We start from the raw sequence: 20,432 nt of genomic DNA on the forward strand, positions 1-20,432 counted from the left end.
AATGACATGAATAATCCATTTCTCACAAGAAGCATATTTTGACTAAGTGATCTTTGAAAATGACTAGATTCTGGTGTATGATTATATTCTGAAGTACATAATTGATATTGAGAAGAATAGCATTATGAAGGTAAAGTGATATATTATTGCCTTGGGAAGAAATTACATGATATATTTGACTTCTCAAAGATTTGATCATTAACTTATATAAATGACATGTACCCCGTATTCCCCAAATGAAGTTGAAGCACTCTATGAAGCTCTGGACCTGGGAATGCTATAAATTTTACTAACAGTTTATTTTCCATCTCCAAATTCTAAAATATAAATTTCAAGTAAGGGAACGGAAACTCAGTGCAAAGTTTAACTTCTGGATTAAAGTATCACAAAACCAAAAGTTTGAAAGAAACCATTTTTTTTTTGTAGAATTTCAAATTTTAAATTAATTAGTGTTTGTAGAGATATGCCTTTATTTACTATAAATATCTACTTAGGCTTAGTAATAATTTGACCATTGCTTTCTAACGGAAGGGTTTTAGGGCAGAATTAGAGTCCCATCTCTTCATGATAGAATTTCAGTAGCTTCCATAAGTTTTAGATTTGGATATATCTCTTTTAGAAAAACATGACATTAAACATACAGATACATAAATTATTTGTAGTAATAAAATTGTTATAAGGCAATTAAAGTTAGTTTATCTTAAAAAACAACTTCTACTAAATTGTTGTTTAATGGCTTTTAACAATAATTACTCAATTTAGATATCTGCCTAGGTAGCTCTTATATAGGTAAGAGCTAATAATATCTTATCTTTAGTAGAAGCTTTATTTAAGAATTTGAAAGTAGGAAACAGTAAGAATCCAAATAATCTTTTGATTTTGTTACTACAGCTAAGTAGGTGGGATTATGATGCCCATCAGCAGAGAAAGATTTAGAAGAAAAAAGATTTAGCCGTGGAGAGTAGAATTAAGGGGAGAGGCAAAATAGAGGATTTTCAGTTTTTACTGTTCTGTGATGTTGATTTTTTTCAAACAGTCTTATCTTTTAGTGGTCACAGAAACTATGAAAACAAAAATGTTTTCAATTGTTGTGTGCTGGAATCTTTTATTAGCAAACAAATAAAAACATATTAAGAGCCACATTTTATTATAAATGTTTGCCTAAATAATTGTTTTCCTAGTCTTCCAGTTTGATCACTGTTTGTAGTATAATTTAGATAAAAAGATCAGTGATTACTTTGCTTCTCAAAAGTCTGCATTTTCAGGTATTGGGAAACTACTGCTAATCACAAAAGCTGCCACTCATTGAGACTTTACTTTGCATCAGGCATTGAGCTAAGCACTAGACATACAGCACTGCATTTAGCCATTAAATTAATCCTAGGAAAATGATGGTGATTACCACCACCACCATATCTGGGAGAGACTGGGCAATTCACCCAATTTACCAGTTTACTAAATTTTATAGCTCTGGGAAAAAAATATGGTCCTTATGTCAACTTGATACCCAGAACTGATTGAACCATATTTATTATATATTATCTATAAACTTTTATTATATATAATCATTAATATTATATGTTATATGTATCATATATAAAATGTGATCACAAACTAAAGGAAAAAGGCCCTAAATCTTATTATAATGAATATACCAGATCAGTTCAAGATGTCTTTGGATTAGGTCTAATTGTGCTTCATCTAAAGTAATCAAAGTTATAATGGTGGATTTCTTTGCTTTCAAGTACAGCTCAACCTTAACTTTCATTATATTTGTTAAGCAAATGTTTTAGATTTTCAGTTATTCTATCCCCCTGTTATGGCTTATTCAGCACCTGTATGCATCATTCTCCTTTCCTGGCTTAACATTTTTCACTATCAAATAGTCTCTCAGACAGAGCTTTAAGATATTAATTAAGCCAGACTTTAATAAGTATAAAAAATATTGATTTTCCCAAGATTTTTGATGGATCCATGATGTATCTTTACTAACATGCTTATGGAGTTTAATCATATATTACCTGGGGAAATATCTTATATTCCGGAGCTCTTGTGTTGGTAACAGACCATAGGAACTATATATTAAACTTAATTCTGTCTCTTTTTTCCACTTTCCAGAACATGTAAGTATACCTCATTATACATTATGGTATACACTTTTACTTATAATACATATATTGTTTGTAATTATAAATAAAATATTTGATTGCTTAATTCATTCTCTTATTATTTAAATTTTTCTATGTTTATTACTGACTGGAACAGCAATTATTAATAATTTTTGGATCCTGGACTGCTTTGAAAATCTGTTTATAGCAATGGACTCTTCTCCAGAAAAATGCATACATACCAGAATTTTACATATAGTTTCAGGTGATTCTTGGGCTTTCTGAAGCTTATCCAGGAACCTAGGTTAAATATCCCTATACTAGTACAAGGTACTATGGTTATACTTTTTGGTAACGGTATAGTGAATATTACTTCATCATTTTTTAAAGCAAGTAAGTAAAGGAGCCATTAATTATTTTAATGTAATTGCTCATCTGCATTGTTACATTAAATTTAGTGTTTTCCATAGACCAAAAGAAATTTCAGTTTTAACTTACTACTGTGAAATTTTACTGGCTCTACAATAACTTACTCATACTTGGTTAAATCTCTGTATACTGTAGGTGTGGAAAGTGGTTTCCTGGCAATGTGACCCAGTTCATCTTTTGACTTGAGAATGACATCCATTTGAAATCTTTACTTTCCCCAAATAACAAGTGTGAGATAATAAGTTGCCAATATATGTTTTATCTAAAGAAATTTTACACACAAATGAAGTTTCATGACATTGTCATCTCAAAAGTAATTTACTGATAGTCATATTTTAGGATCCATGTCAAAACCTTTCATAGGATTACTCATATTGGGATATATGTACCCTTTACTTAGCAATTACACATTCTTTTGCACAGTTGTGCAAAAAGTTGAATTATTTTGTGTATTTGCTTACTCTCAAGACCCTAGTTTAATATATTATTTTTCTTTGGCATAAAGTATGTAAAGGGGCCTTTGAGAAATGGGCCAGAGTCAGAAATCTGTTAACAGCATTCATAATCCAGACCCTAATTTCAAGACCAGTGTTGAGAAATCTCTGCTTCCTTTTTTTAGCAAAAGGTTAGAAATGTTGAGAGCAATGATTCTTAACAGTTGAGCAGTGAAAGAAACACTGGAATCTTAGGATCATTTATAGTTTATAAAAGTATACTGAATCCTGTATCATATTTATAAAACAAAATGTTTTGTTTTATTAATACACATGATAGAAAACATGAAAAAAATCACTATAGTGTTAGTGATTCTCGAAGGAAGCAAGAGTTGGGTGATGTGTGAATAAAATATTTACATGTCTTGGGGGCACCTAGGTGCTCAGTTGGTTAATTGTCTGCCCTCTGTTCAGGTCATGATCCCAGGGTCCTGGAATCAAGTCTCACATTGGGCTTCCTGCTCAGCAGGGAGTCTGCTTCTCCCTCTCCTTTTCCCTCTCCCTCTGTCTCTCCTCCAGCTTGCTCTCTTTTGCTCACTCTCTCTCTCAAATAAATAAATAAAATCTTAAATAATACATTAATTAAATAAATCTTTAAAAAAGATTTTATTTATTTATTTGACAGACAAGAGATCACAAGTAGGCAGAGAGGCAGGCAGAGAGAGAGAGAGGAGGAAGCAGGCTCCCTGCTGAGCAGAGAGCCCGATATGGGGCTGTATCCCAGGACCCTGGGATCAGGACCTGAGCTGGAGGCAGAGGCTTAACCCACTGAGCCAACCAGGTGCCCCAGTAAATAAAATCTTTAAAAAAATATATTTACATGTTTCAAAAGGGGGTGTGATATTTTTAAAGTTAGAAAAACAAAGTAGGGTTTTTTCCTAACTATAAAGAGATTCTGATCCCTCCCCCGCACCACCATACCGCTGCCACCCCTTTCCTTTTTTTATTCCTTTGTGAGCATACTACTTTGATTGAGATTCACCTAGGAAAAAAAGGTCTTTTTTGACTCCTGTGAATATGTGTTAGCCAAGAATGACTTTTACTTACATTCAAGAGTTTGCTGAATCAAAACAATAGCTACCTTTCTGGGGAGAACGAGAGGACTTGTTTCCAAGTATAAAATTTTATTCAAGAAATAACGAGAGTGAAAGCAGTCTTTAAAAAGAGTAATGAAACTGGAGTAATTGTAATTCCAATTTTAGAAACTTATTATGTGACTGTGGCAATCAAGAGAAGTGCATATAACTTCTTACAGTATTTGGCTGTAAGAAAGAAGGAAATCCTGCCATTTTCAAAAACATGGTTGGACTTTAAAGGCATTGCCCTAATGGAGATAAGCCTGACAGAGAGAGATAAATACTTCATGGGATCACTTATATGTGAAATCAAAAAAAGAAAAGGAAAGAAAGAAAAAAGTCATAATCATAGAAAGAGAGAGTGGAAAAGTGGTTGCCAAGGGCTGGGGAGTGGGGAGAAATGAAGAAAGGTTGGTAAAAGGTACAGACTTTCAGCTGTGAATAAGCTGTAGTGATCTGATGTATAACATGACAACTATAGTTGATAACACTGCATTATTTAATCAAAATTTTCTAAGGGAGTAGAACTTAAATGTTCTCAAAAAAAAAAAAAAGGATAAAAATGTCTGGTGATGTATGTGTTAAAAAGGTGGTGGAGATCCTTTCACAATGTATTTATACATCAGATCACCAGGATGTACACTTTATATGTCTTATAATTTTGTCAGTCATGTGAAAAAAAGAGAAAGAGAAAAAAGACAAAGTGACACAAGCATAGCCCTATAGATCAATGAATTAGAATTGAGAGTCCAGAAATAAACCTTTACATTTGTCATATGACAAGGGTTCCAAGGCACTTCAGTGGGGGAAAGAACAGTCTTTTTAGAGCTTGGAACTAAATATCCATTTGCAAAAGAGTGATGTTGGACTCCTACCTCCTACTGTATTATAAAAACTAACTCAAAATGGATCAGAGACCTAAAGGCAAGAGCCACAACTGTAAAACTTTTGGAAGGAAACCTTTATGACTTTCAGTTAAAAAGTAATTTCTTAGATATGACACAAACAATAATAGAAAAATACATTCATTGAACTTCAATATTTAAAACTTTTTTAAAAAACATTAAAACCTACAGAATGGGAGAAAATTTTTACAAATCCTATATATTATAAGGTACTTACATTCAGAATATGTTAAGAACTCTTAGAACTCAACAATAAAGACAGTCTGATAAAAAATGAGTCAAAGGTCTGAATAAACATTTCCTTAAAAACATCCAAATGGCCAGGAAGCACAAGAAAAGATGCTTAAAATCCTTAGTCATTAGAGAAATGCAATTCAGTACCATAATAAATACATCACGTTCAAACTAGGATAGCTAGAATAAAAAGACAAACAATAACTAGTGTTGGTGAGGGTATGGGGAAATTAAGCCCTTCACACATTGCTGGTGGGATTGTAGAATGGTACAAACCAAAAACGGTTTATATAAATATGTTTAAAATATTAATCATAGAATTACCATATGACCCAGCAATTCCATTCATAGGTCTGTACCTCAGAAAATTGAAAACACATGTCCACACAAAAACTTCTACACAGATGTTCAAAGCAACATCATTTATAGCCAAAAAGCGGAAACGTTTCAAATGTCCACCATCTGATGAATGAATAAAGAAAATGTCAAGCATGAAAGGCCCCATGTTGTGTGATTCCATTTATGTGAAGTGTTCAGAATAAACACATCTGTTTAGATTTGTTAGAAAGTAGGTAAGTAGTTGTCAGGAGCTTGGGAGGAATGGGAATGAAAGTGATTGTTCTTGGGTATAGTGTTTCATTTTGCGGTGATGAACATGTTATAAAATTAGATGACACTGATGGTTGTACACCTCTGGGAATATACTAACAACCACCAAGTTGTATAATTTAAAGGAATAAATTTCATAATATGTGAAATATATCTCAATAAAGATGTTATTTTTTAAAAAGAATGTGGGCATCTATCTGTGGAATTCTTGGTGAGGTAGCTTTGTTTCCATCATATTTTAAGGAAGGCAGTGAACTCTGACCATAATTTTGCTAAGGACTGCAGAAGACTTCTCATATTTATACATCTATTCCCTGGCTCTCAGAAAGAGAGGGGGAACAGATCAAGTTAAGTGATAGTTGGTGTAAGGGTGAATGGTGTAAGAGCATAGACACATAAAGGGACCCTCCTACACTAGTTCATTCCCCCTAGGCAGAAAACTTTAAATTAGTCAAATCATTTAGTCATATTCATATAACATGATAACTTGCTGCCCTTTTCAATTAAGTTCTTTTTTTTTTTTAAGATTTTATTTATTTATTTGACAGAGATCACAAGTAGGCAGAGAGACAGGCGGGGGAGGGGGGGGGAAGGCAGGCTCCCTGCTGAGCAGAGAGCCTGGTGGGGTTCAAATCCAGGACCCTGGGATCATGACCCGAGCCGAAGGCAGAGGCTTTAACCCATAGAGCCACCCAGGAGCCCCTTCAATGAAGTTCTAATGAGATTTTAAAAATTCATGCTGCCCGTGTTAGGGCTTTTTATTCCTTGCCTTCTGGAATTTGGAAGGGAGAAACCACAAAACCAAGAATTTCTTATTCCAAAATCTCAATCAAATATTATGGGGAAGATGTGGAAATTAGATAAAATCTTCATATCTTGAAAGGTATTGTAGTGAAATTTTTTTAAAAAGATTTTATTCATGTGGGGCGTCTGGGTGGCTCAGTGGGTTATAACATTGTATCAGTGTTATGCAAGCAAAAATGTAGTGGTTCCAGTGTCATTAAAATACTGATATTTTGAAATACAGTAGTTCAGTGACATGTTTTACTAGTTTTTAAACCAGAGACATTTGTCAAGTTTATGGTACAGGAGCCAACCTGAGAGTTACACAAACTGAAAAACAGTTTGTTTTTGCAAAAAAGAAGTGAAGATGTTTTATTGTTCAACCATGGCACATATAATCTCTCTGGCCTCTATGTTAATTCAGTTTTTTTTTTTTTAATTTTTTATTTCCAGCATAACAGTATTCATTATTTTTGCACCACACCCCGTGCTCCATGCAATCCGTGCCCTCTATAATACCCACCACCTGGTACCCCAACCTCCCACCCCCCCGTCCCTTCAAAACCCTCAGATTGTTTTTCAGAGTCCATAGTCTCTCATGGTTCACCTTCCCTTCCAATTTCCCCCAACTCCCTTCTCCACTCTAAGTCCCCATGTCCTCCATGCTATTTGTTATGCTCCACAAATAAGTGAAACCATATGATAATTGACTCTCTCTGCTTGACTTATTTCACTCAGCATAATCTCTTCCAGTCCCGTCCTTGTTGCTACAAAAGTTGGGTATTCATCCTTTCTGATGGAGGCATAATACTCTATCCCCAGGGGTACAGGTCTGTGAATCACCAGGTTTACACACTTCACAGCACTCACCAAAGCACATACCCTCCCCAATGTCCATAATCCCACCCCCTTCTCCCAAACCCCCTCCCCCCAGCAACCCTAAGTTTGTTTTGTGAGATTAAAAGTCACTTATGGTTTGTCTCCCTCCCAATCCCATCTTGTTTCATTTATTCTTTTCCTACCCACTTAAGCCCCCATGTTGCATCACCACTTCCTCATATCAGGGAGATCATATACGTAGCCATGCATCCCTTTAGTCTTTCATGGTATATGTCACTTTAACTACTACTATTGTTTTTGTTAGGTGCTGGGCTAGAACATAGAGGGTTCTTGCTCTCAAGGAGTTCAGAGACTAAAGGGAAGAGAGGAAAAAACTGAGGACAATAGAGTAAGGCAGGTATTATCCCAGAAGTCTAGACAGAGTACAAAGGCAGAAGTATTCTCTTTGGAGGTAGTGCTGTCTGGAAATGCATCATAGGACAGGTAACTTGTGAGCTAAATCTTGAAACATGGAAAGGTATTCAGCATTTAGAGAAAGGAAGGAAATAGAGGACATACGTATGAATTTGGGCAAAGATGCTTCATGAAAATGGGTCTATTGTGTGTTTATGGTTTGAGCTTAAGGTTCTGAATGGTGGGTATAGTGGAATATGAGTTTACTGGGAAAGAGAAGGCTGGACCTGTGGGCTGTGGCCAGATCACATTAGCCTGTAGGTAATTGGAAACCACTGCAGAATTTTAAGTAGAAGAATAACAACTTTCTAATTGGATTTCTTTTATTTCACCCTTGCTTTTAAGACTGTACATGTAGCATTTTGTTGCTGAAGTTTGGCGATCCTGGTGTTGAAGTATTAAAAACAAAGCTGTGAAAACCTCCTAGCTTTTCTCAGATGAGTCTTAGCTTTATTTCTTTGAAGAAATAAATCATAATTCCTAATTTGATATTTATCAGTGTCTGGGTACCTATGGAGCTAAATGAATGAGAAAATGTTATAACAAATTTGGATGGGACTGGCTACAAATGAAATGATGGATTTAACCATGCACAGCATACCCAGAGGAATATGGCCGGACTGATACTCTGAGTCTTTGAATGTTTTCACCACGTAACTCCTCATGATCTAGGATGATGGGCCAAAGAAAATGTGTTTTTTTGCAGTAAATGGAAGGGTTATAATAATAAATAACTGAGAATACATATACTCTTTCCAATGGTGTGATCATTTTTAACATCTCCCCCCTTTTTTAATTGTGTGAACTATCATACTTACAGAAAGTACATACAACATTTATGTGCAGTTTCATTTCCTTTAAGTCTTGGAGGAACTCACTTTTGAGGAAATCCATAAATAAGGTTTTGTTTTAGGGTTTTGTTTGTTTGTTTTAAGTATTTCCTTAGTCTAAAAGTTTGGGGAAATGTGTTTTTCTATCTTTTAAAATTTAAGGGAACTCTTAAGACTTGATTGTGTCTGAAATGATGAGGTCTATTTCAAACATTTTTTTATCCATGAAATGAAAAGTTTCAATTTATATAATTTGAAAGGTTCCATATGTATAATTCGGATGGAGTAAGGTAGAAATACACTCTGCATATAATAAAATCTAATATAAAACATAAAGATATGCTCATGTAGAAATAGGATAATCAGTTTGTTAAATTGTCTCGAATTTATTGTGTTGATTACAGATAGTGATGCATTTAGAATCTTTGCTCTTCATAACCTGTACTCACTTACCTTTTAGCCTTTAACATTGCTTTCCCCTCAATATTCAATTCTTAATTTCTGTCACCATTGAGCTGTTAATATTACCCAAATCAGGCCATTTTCCACTCTACACATAGTGTGTAGAGAATGTGCTTCTGACTCATTTGCTTTCTAGACTCCTTACATAATTAATCAGCTCTTGTCTTTCCTTCCAGTACCCTTTCCTGAATCACTTGCCCAGTGATTCTAGTGCAGGGTAGAACTTTTCGCCTCAACATATCTACACTTAAACTTTGTTCTACTGATCTTTGCAGATTTTATGTCTCTCTACCCTAGAGTACTATGAAGATAGAAACTCAGTAAATGTCTTGAATGAATGAATGACTTAAGAGACTGAGCAAAAACCTTTAAATGCCTCTTGATTGTCTTACCTTTGCATTCTTTGCATCTTAAATCATACCTTTGCTTTCTTTTTTAATTTTAATTAAATTATAATGTATTATTTGTTTCAGGGGTACAGATCTGTGATTCATCAGTCTTACACAATTCACAGCACTCACCATATCGCATATCCTCCCAAGTGTCCATCACCCAGCAGCCCTATCCCTCCCACTCCTCTCTCCTCCAACAACCCTCAGTTTGTTTCCTGAGATTGAGTCTGTTACGGTTTGTCTCCCTCTCTGGTTTCATTAGGAATTTGAGAAACAAGACAGAATCATAGGGGAAGGGAGGGAAAAATTAAACAAGATGAAATACTTTGCGTTCTTAAAAACTATTCATATTGTATATAAAATAATTCTAGTTGTAGGGTTTGGTATAAACTCTTGATACTCTATTTTTTTTTTTTTTTTTAAGATTGATTTATTTGACTGATCACAAATAGGCAGAGAGGCAGGCAAGAGAGAGAGATTGGAAGGGAAGCAGGCTCCCCGCTGAGCAGAGAGCTCAAAGCGGGGCTTGATCCCAGGACCCTGGGATCACGACCTGAGCCGAAGGCAGAGGCTTTAACCCACTGAGCCACCCAGGCGCCCCTAGACTCTGATACTTTTAATGCTAGTCTTAACAAAGCAACAGAAGAAGGATAAACATCTGGTTTTGTTTAGTATAGTAAATGTATCACAAGATGTAATTTGCATAAAATAAAAGTAATTTTTAAAAAAATATTTATTTATTTGACAGAGATCACAAGTAGGCAGAGAGGCAGGCAGAGAGAGAGGAGGAAGCAGGCTCCCCGCGGAGCGGAGATCCTGATGTGGGGCTCCATCCCAGGATCCCGGGATCATGACCTGAGCCAAAGGCAGAGGCTTTACCCCACTGAGCAATCCAGGTGCCCCAAAAGCAGTCATTTTAAGTATGCAGTTTAATAAGCCTTGATAAACATATATAACCACTATCCAGTCAAGATTTAGAACATGTCCACCGCCCCAAAAATTTCCTGTGTACAGCCTGTGGTGAGTAATCATCCCAATGTGCCCAGGACCTAAGGGCTTTTCTAGGATAGCACCAGGCAAACAGGACAGTTAATCATTCTGTGCATGCCCCTTTATAGTTGGTCCCCCATCTTCTGTCTCAGGTGTGACCATTGGTCTGCTTTCTGTCACTACAGATTAGTTTTTCCTATTCTATAATTTCATTTAAATGTGTGTTTCTTTTGTATCTGGCTTTTCTAGCTCAACATCTTGTTTTTGAATTTCATCCATGTTGCCTGTATCACCTGTTTATTCCTTTTTATGCTGAGTTGTATTCTGTTAACATATCAAGAGGTTTTTTTATCCGTTTACCTGTACATTGATGTTTGGCTTTGGTTTTTAGCTATTACAAGTAAAACTGCTATAAATGTTTGTTTATAAGTCTTTTTACAGGTATATGTTTATATTTCTCTTCAAGAAAGGATTAAGATTAAAGTTGCTAGCCATATGATAACTGTATCTTACCTTTATAAGAAGTTACCAAGTTATTTTCAAAGTATTCTACTGGTTTTCACTCCCAACAACATATGAGAGTTCCTGTGTTCTACATCCTTACCTATAAATGGTATTCATAGTAATTTCAAGTATAGTCTTAAAATTACTTTTATCATTAGAAAATGACCCTCTTTATTTTAATTTCCTTGCCCGTAAATCTCCATTTTCTGATAATGTAGATGCTCCATCTTTCTAATGATAAGTGTTTGCATGGTATAACTTTCTGCATTTTAACCTATGTGTCTTTATATTTAAAGTTTCTTTCTCACAGACAACATAGACTTACTGTCTTTTTGTAGAGTCTGGCAATTACTACTTTTTAATTGGACTGTTTAGACCATTTACATTCAATGTAATTATCGCTGTGGTTGAGTTTAAGTATTTTACTTTGATATTTATTTTTCATTCCATTTTTTTTCTCCTTTACTGCCACCTTATGGATATAATGAGCCTTTTTTATTTCCCCAATGGGAAGTTTAAGCTATACATCCTTATTGTATTTTTTAAAGTTGTTCCGAAATTGAAAATAGACATGTTAATTTTGTCACAGTCTATAAATAATAATATACCACTTCACATATGAAGTAAGAACCTTGCAACAGTATATTTCTATTTCCCTTTCCTGTCTTTTATGTTACTGTGGTCAGACATTTTTACTTCTATAATACTTTTATAATACTTCGTTGTTTTGCTTTAAGCACTCAGTTTCTTAAGAAATTTAAAAGCAAGGGAGAAATATATGTTTAGCCACATATTTACCATTTTTGGTGGTCTCTATTCCTCTGTATAGATAGGAATGTCCATTTGGAATCCTTTTCTTTGATCCTGAAAGTACTTTCTTAAAGTGAAAATCTGGTGACAAACTCTCTTAACTTTTGTTTGCTTAATAATGTCTTTTGAAGGTTATTTTCACCAGATATACAATTTCTTGGTTTCCAGCTTTTTCTTTTCATTCTTTGGAAAGGTCTCTAGTTTGTTCTGGATTGGATTGTTTCTGATGAGTAGTCAGCTGTTATTCCTGTTGTTAATACACTGTGCATATAATGTGTCTCTTTGTTTTCGGAAAGATTTTTCCTTTATCAGTGGGTTTTACTGTTTGACTGTAACTCTGTATGGTATTTTTTTGTATCGTATTGCTTGAGATTCATTGAACTTTTCATTAAATTTTCATCAAATTTGGAAAAATTTTAGCGACTATTTCTTCAGATAGGTTTTTTTTATTGTTGTTGTTCCCCCCATCCCCCTTCTGAAACTTGAAACTTCTCAAACATGTACATGTGTTTTTCTGGATTTTTTTTTTTTAATCTCCATGCTTCAATTTTTTTCATTTCTTTTTCTTTTTCTTTTTTTAAGATGTTTACTTATTTTTGAGAGAGACAGGGAGAAAGCGCACAAGCATGAGGAGGGGCAGAGAGAGAAGCAGACTCCCCGCTCAACAAGGAGCCTGATGGGGGACTTAGTCCCAGGACCCCAGGATCATGACCTGAACCAAAGGCAGATGCTTAATCAACTGAGCCATCCAGACACCCCTATATTGACCACCTTTAAGCAATTATGCTTTCAAAGTAATTCAGTAACAACATCAGTTTCTGTAACTTGGGCTTTGTAGTAAACTATTCTTGCAGTACATTTGCAACATGGATGGTAGTAGAAGATACTATGCTAAATGAAATAAATCAGTCAGAGAAAGACAAATACTGTATTATTCTACTCATGTGGAATTTAAGAAACAAAACTAATGAACATAGGGGGAGGAAAGGAAAAATAGAAAAAGTCAAAAATAGAGGGAAGCAAACCAGAAGAGACTCTTAACTATAAGGGAACAAACTGAGGGTGTCTGGAGGGGAAGTTGGTGAGGGGAGGGATAACTGGGTGATGGATATTAAGGAGGGTGCTTGATATAATGAGCACTGGTTGTTAACATGCAACTGATGAATCACTAAATTCTATCCTGAAACTAATAATACACTGTATGTTAAGTAAATTGAATTTAAATTAAAAAAAAATTAGAACAAAATAAAAATAGAAATTCTTGGCAATAAAATTACTTAGAGTATGCAGAGCTATATTATTTGCCCACCATTTAACATTCCAACCAAGATCTTACACATGTGAAATAATCACAACAGACAAAAATATTGCAAAGTTGCATAGTTAGTATTGCAGATATACTTAAGCAAAGTAAGTGTGGGATTTACAGTAAGAATCTATAGTTAAGGAAGCCTGAAAATGATATATCAAAATTACTAAATCATAAGAATTTTTGCAAGAATTTGTAAAATAAGTTTGAGATTTGTTAAACTTTCTAATTTTCTTTAGCTAATTAGATGCTTGCATTTCTTCATATAATTCTTATATTGCCTAAAATCTATAATATTAACAGTTCAAGATACTCTTTTTATTAAGTTGAATTACCAGGTATGGGTAGATTTTAGTTAAATTATGAAGGGTTTTGTTAAGTCTGTTTAATTTTTTAAACTTAAAATTATAGCCTCGTGATCTTACAAAATCTTAGTATACCCTGCACAATTCAAAAGGATTTAGATTTCCCTTTATGGTAAAATCAGTGGAGTTTACGGAAATGATTTTTTAAATTATTTTTTTAAAAAATCTTTTTCTTCTTTTTGCTATTAATGTTGGGTAGACCATTTTAAGGAGTCAACTGTACATGCATTTGAATCCCATATTTACAAATGACAAACTGTAGCTTTGAGAAATCAGTTTACCTCCATCAGCTGTAGTCTTAAGTATAAAATGGGTAATAATGTATTATGAAATTTAAATGTGAAAAGAAAATTGATACACCTCACCCAGAGCTTTTACATACTGAGTGGTCCATAAATATTTCTTCTCTTTGTTCCCTTTTTTCTCACTGTGGGATCTTTTAAAAGGAGAACTTACATATTTTGTCGCCACTTACTTATTTCAGATGATGGTCTGTTTGCTCTTTTCATGGTTGATCTCACCATGATCAGAAAGTAAGTCACTTCATGGCCAGATATACTGAACACCTTTATTTACTCTGAGCTAATTATGTCATAAGTTACTCACCTCTGTTCTTTAAATGTTTACTTTCCTTGGCCTCCATGGTACCATTGTCTGTAGGATTTCTTCCAGTCTCTTGGACTTCTGTCTCAGTTTTCTTTTTAAATTTCCCTTTTCCTGGAGCACCTGGGTGGCTCAGACGTTAGCATCTGCATTCGATTCCGGTCGTGATCCTGGGTCCTGGGATCAAGCCCTGCATCAGGCTCTCTGCTTGGCTGAAAGCCTCCTTCTCCCTCTCCCCATTCCCCCTGCTTGTATTTTTATTCTCGCTGTCTCTTTCTCTGTCAAGTAAATAAATAAAATCTTCTTTAAAAATTAAAAATTAAGTTTCCCTTTTTCCACATATTTCTGTCCTGTGGGTCCCCATCTTTAGTACACTTTTCCTTCAGCGTGCTTTACCTATTATACACTTCTGCAGCCACCTAGCACCTGTACATCAGGTACTACCAGACCTGTTTTTCTACCCTCAAGCCCTCTTCTAAATTCTATACCCATTATTTACCACTTAGTTCTTCTTGATTGTCTTGGATACTATTTCCTCTGCCAGCTCTGTGCCTTCATGCTTAATAGTATCAACATCTTTCACAACTACCAAATTAGAAATAGAAGTTGTTCATCTTCCAACCAAGTCCAATAAACAGATTCTTTGATACCATCTCCTAAAATTGGTTTGCCACTGATGAGATTTGAGTTATGTCCTAGTTCTGGCTCTGATTAGTTCTCACCTCTGAAAAGTTACTCCTTCTAGGCCTCAGTTTTTCTCACCTCTAAAAATGTTTGGACTAGGTCAGAGGTTGGCGACTAGGGCCTAGGAGCCAAATGCACTCTGCTACCTGTTTTTGTAAATAAACTTTTGTTTATAGCTGCATTGTGCCACAGCAGCAGAGTTGAGTAGTGACAGAGGCTCTATGGGCTACAAAGCCTAAAGTATTTACTCTCTGGCAGAAAAAGTTTGCTGACCCCTGTTCTACAGGGTCTTCCTTTTAGTTTCCATCTCTGTTAGCCAGCCTGGGGAGAAACTAGTTTTAAGATTTTAAAAAAATAATAAGAAAAAGAATAGAGAAATGATTATAGTAGTTGAGTATTTGGCAAGAGAAATTAAACATAGAAAATCCTAGGACATTAGAATCTTTGTTTCCCCATCTAATGGTCTTAGACATTCAAGATCATGTGGCTATAACAAAGGGATAAAAAGATCTCCATTGATGCTTCATGGTGACAGTAAGGCATTTGGTTAATTGCTTTTAAATGATCGATAGTGTACAAATCAGTGATTCCGTTTACTGCATAGTACCTAGCTTCTTAAAAGTCACAGATATACATATTTTGAAGGTAGAGGACACAATTAGAATTATAATTAATAGTGATATCATTTTTATATATATTATATATGATATAATTATAATAGATATATAATTTGTATCACTGTCAAAGCAGATTATTTCCCATTTTAATAAAAGATTTTCTACATGTACACACTGTGTATATTAAAGGAAGATTCCAAGTATGTAAAAAATGCTTAAATAAAAGTCATAAATATTAAACCTTAATGATACATATGCTGACATGTAGTAATGTCTGCAACTGACTTTGAAATGTATCCAAAAAATAAGGTGGATTGATGTATGGATAGATGGATGGAAACGTGATGAACCAAACGTAGTAAAACATTAATCATGTTTTTAAGATAGTTGTTATAAAGGAGAGGGTTTTCACTTTAAAAAAAAAAAAGTGCAACTTTTCTTTATATTTGAAATTTTTCATTGTAAAATTTTGGGTAAAGGTTTAGACATGAGTGGCTGTGAGATAGGAATTTAGGGAGAAGATACAGGAGTGAAAGCACACATAATACATAATATACCTTCTTGCTTTCACATTAAATAATTAAAAGTTTTTCGTATGTTAAGCAAACCTTGTGTATAGTGCATGTATTTCTCAGCTGTTTTATTGTGTATTTCACAGATTTACTTCAATTGGGAATATCCTTCAACTGGGAATACTCTTAGGATGTAATAAAAAAAATAAGAATTATAATATTCACTTCAAGGAGTGTCCTGCCTTTTTATTATTATACAGTTTGTAGCTTAAATTATCTCACATAGCCCCTATCAGAAAGTTAAATGGCTGATAAGTGCATGTGATCTCTGTCCATACAGTAAAAGGATGCATTTACTAATGGACATCATACAATTCGCATTTTTTAGCATTCTTACCAACTTGTGGGGAGTTTTGACTGTGTCCTGTGTTAACAAAATACTGAATAAATAGAGGGAAACTGCACAGGAAATACTCATTGATTCAGAAGTGGGCATTTCTTAATTGTTGATTGTGATGTATATCATAATGCCAAAATATGTTAAAATGTGTTCAGTGTAAAGCACAAAAGTAAAGCAAATATCTGTAATTATCACTCATGTTAAGAATTAGAAGAATTACTTATGCCCCATCCCAGTCACAGTCTCTCTTACATCTTCCTATTAAGCTGAATAATCTATTCTTAATTTTTCCAATGAATATTCCCATGTTTTTTATTAGTTTTACAGTTTTACTATGTATACTAAAATATAGTGTAGTCTTGCCTGTTTTTAAGCTTTATATAAGGCACTCTTACGGTATGTTTTCATTGTTGAGAAAACTCACCATTTTGTGAGATTCATCAGAAGGTATGTGTAGCTCTGTTTCATTCATTTTCATTATTAGTGTACCACTTTATGACTATACTACGGTTTATTTACTAATTCTACTTTTGGATTTTTGCTTGTGCCCATGGTATTTTATTATGAACAGTGTTGCTTTGGGTGTATAAAAGTTTCTCTAGGCTAGAGTGTAACCTTAAAATGGAATTACTAAGTTGTAGGGTCATTGAAGGTATGCGTTATATACTTATTTATTCATGTCATTGCTGTTGGTTTTTTTTGTTCAGCAGTTAAAAGGATCCAGTGGGATTGCATTTGGGGGGCAGAATTATTGTTTAGCTCACTCTGCCTTTTTCACTCCTCCCCGCTTTGCCAGTACATACACACACACACACACAGACAGAGACACAGATGCACACACACATAACCTTCATCAAGGGGTAAAATAGGATATAAATGTTTGCTTTATTATTTAAAAATAAAAATTAAGATTCCTTTTTAGCCTTCATATTTTAAGTGTGAATAGTTCCTGACTTACAAGTATTTGATATCTATAGCTGCAAAGGCCAGAGACTTCCCTTCCCAGTATTAGATAATACCTTGCTCCTCTCTAAAAAGCTGTACTTCTGCTACAAGGAAGGGAGGATATATAACTAGATATGTGTTTCCAGTGCCCAAAAATAAGCTCTCCACAGAATAATGTATTAAAATTTAGATTTTTTTTTTTAAAGATTTTATTTATTTATTTGACACAGAGAGATTACAAGTAGGCAGAGAGGCAGGCAGAGAGAGAGAGGAGGGAGCAGGCTCCCTGCTGAGCAGAGAGCCCGATGTGGGACTCTATCCCAGGACCCTGAGATCATGACCTGAGCCGAAGGCAGCGGCTTAACCCACTGAGCCACCCAGGCGCCCAATTTAGATTATTTTTATACTTTTTTTTTTTCTTTTCAATAACCTCAGGGGTCTGCTCAGAAATTATCCTTTAGGAATTAAAGGTCAGTTTTTAGTTAACTGGATTTCTTTTGGGCTTTTATTGACAAATAATACTATAGCTCAGAATGTCCTTTGCACTTATCTTACTTAAACTTTATGCACTCAGATATTTAAATAATTATGAAAGATGTAATTGGCATATAACAAAGTGCATGTTTTAAAGTATACAGTTTGGGAAGTTTTGACATATGTATGCACACATGAAAACTATCAAAGATAATGAACATTTTCCTCACCCCAGTAATTCCTAGTGCTCTTTGTAATACTTCTCTCCAGCCTGTCCACAATCATGGCTTTTCTTTCTGTTGTTGTAAAAACAAAATTTTCTAGAAGTTCCCTATGAGTGAAATTATACAGTAGGTACTCTTTTTGGTCTGGCTTCTTTATTGGGTATAATTATTGTAGATTCAGCCATGTTCTTTTTTGTGTACTGAGTAGCATTCCATCATATGTATATACCACCATTTGTTATGTCATTCATCTGTCATGGACATTTGAGTTGTGTCTGCTTTTTGGCACCTGCAAAAAAGATGTTATGCCATTTGTGTAAAGTTTTTGTATGAACATATGGCTTTCATTTCTCTTGGGTAAATACTTAGGAGTGGGTATGATGGATATATTGGTAAGTATATGTTTAACTCTTTTAACATACTGGCCGAAGTTTTTTCTAAGGTGCCATACAATTGTTACATTTCCACTAGCAGTGGATGAGAGCCTCAATTGCTCTGCATCCTCACCAAAACTTGGTATGACACAATCTTTTTTTTAACTTTACTCTTCTGAGTTAGATATGTAGGTGGTATCTTAACGGTTTTAACTGGCACTTCCCTGATGATAATGATGTTGAGTATTTTTTTCATGTGCTTATTTACTATGTAAATAAGGGTAAACTGTCTTTACTTTACTTGGGTAAAGTGTCTGGTTGTATCTTTTGCCCATTTGGGGGGAGGGGTGTTTGTCCTTTTGTTTTTGGAATTATAGGACTCTTTTGTATATTCTAGGTAGAAGTCCTTTGCAGAATGTATGTTTTACAAGCATTTTCTTTCAGTTGGTAGCTTGCCTTTTTATTTTCTTAAGAGTATCTTTTGAAGAACAAAACTCTTAAATCTTTTTTTTTTTTAAGATTTTATTTATTTATTTGACAGACAGAGATCGTAAGTAGCAGAGAGGCAGGCAGAGAGAGGAGGAAGCAGGCTCCTGCTGAGCGAGAGCCCGATGCGAGCTCGATCCAGGACCCTGGGATCATGACCCGAGCCGAAGGCAGCGGCTTAACCACTGAGCCACCCAGGCGCCCCCAAAACTCTTAAATCTTGATTAAGTTCTGGTTTAATGAAATCTAGAGAATTAGAACAACAACCAAAAAAAAAGCAAAAAAACACACACACACACACACAACCACAACAAAAACTCTGCAGTTCTTACTTTGTGCCCTGATTATTCACTGGTTGCCACCACAAATCAAGTACTTACTACTTTACACTCCTTCTTTGCCACTCTTTTTGAATTGTAAATGGCCAAATATTTTAACAAATTTGTTTTATACCAGGCTTTAGAATCATAAAGACGAGTAGTGATGTATGTCCTCTTTCTCCAAGGTCCTTATTTTTAGTAATTAGTATTTCTTCCCATCCCGTCATCTGTTTTGTGCAGTTAGTTCTGTATGCTTTCCTTTGTCCAGCCCATACTATGTCAGAGGCAGTGAAGTGGCTCAGTGTATTTTTATCTTGTATTACAGTTACACTTTTTCCCACACACTAATATCTAAGTTCATTATAACAAAAAATCTCTGGCTCTTTGTATTCTCCATATGTCATCGCATAGTTTCTTGTACACGGAATCAATCACTAAATATTCATTGATTGAATGGAATTATTGATGACAGTATCATGAGTAAGGTTCTCCTGATTAATTTATTGATAATAAACCCTTTGGCTATACTTTTACTAAATGCAGTAGATGGTTTTTCTTGATAGAACGATGTTTGACTTTTACTTGAATGTTTTTAAGTGATTTTTGTATAACCCTGGTTTAAACATGATTATCATAAAAGTCTGTGTAGGGGTAATACAGCATAGGATCTATAGTCAGTTAAAAATCTTTTGCAAAGTCTGCTCTGTTTAATGAATAATATATTTCATGACTTTGGAATTCTTTTTTCCATGAAACCAGTACATTAAAACATAAAGATTGTATTTGAATGTATATAGCGGAAAATACGGCAATGACTTGGCTTTCTCTGTCTAGGTCCTGGGAACACCAACAAGGGAGCAAATTAGAGAAATGAACCCAAACTACACAGAATTCAAATTCCCTCAAATTAAGGCGCATCCTTGGACTAAGGTGAGTCAAAATGAGTTTTTTTAGCACATTAACCAATAGTTAACTTAAACTCTCATTGTTTTTAAACTAAACTATTTTGGTACTAGATAGCTCCCTGAGTACAAAGTACATAGCAGTTCTGCATGTAAAGATAGTTGGGTATTATACTTTAGTGTTTCAATGACTGTATACTTTTTGTCCCCATTGATTTTCTGTAGGCAGTTTTCAGCCTGGGGTTTTATTGTAGGTTGAGGACAGTGTACCTATACCATTAAAATATAGAACTTTCAT

The 20,432-nt window shown here is 34.6% G+C and overlaps 1 protein-coding gene across 3 annotated transcripts in view; it reads left to right on the forward strand.

Annotated features, from left to right (window-relative positions):
• GSK3B (glycogen synthase kinase 3 beta) overlaps window positions 1–20,432 on the forward strand; it is a 205,667-nt gene that overhangs the window by 141,351 nt on the left and 43,884 nt on the right. For all 3 annotated transcript variants that reach the window (XM_032347642.1, XM_032347623.1, XM_032347633.1), the window contains exon 8: window positions 20,067–20,162. In XM_032347642.1, the coding sequence (XP_032203533.1) occupies window positions 20,067–20,162 (96 nt within the window). The remainder of the gene's footprint in view (window positions 1–20,066; window positions 20,163–20,432) is intronic.

This window comes from Mustela erminea, chromosome 1 (assembly GCF_009829155.1).
Source record: "Mustela erminea isolate mMusErm1 chromosome 1, mMusErm1.Pri, whole genome shotgun sequence".
NCBI classification, from domain to species: domain Eukaryota; kingdom Metazoa; phylum Chordata; class Mammalia; order Carnivora; family Mustelidae; genus Mustela; species Mustela erminea.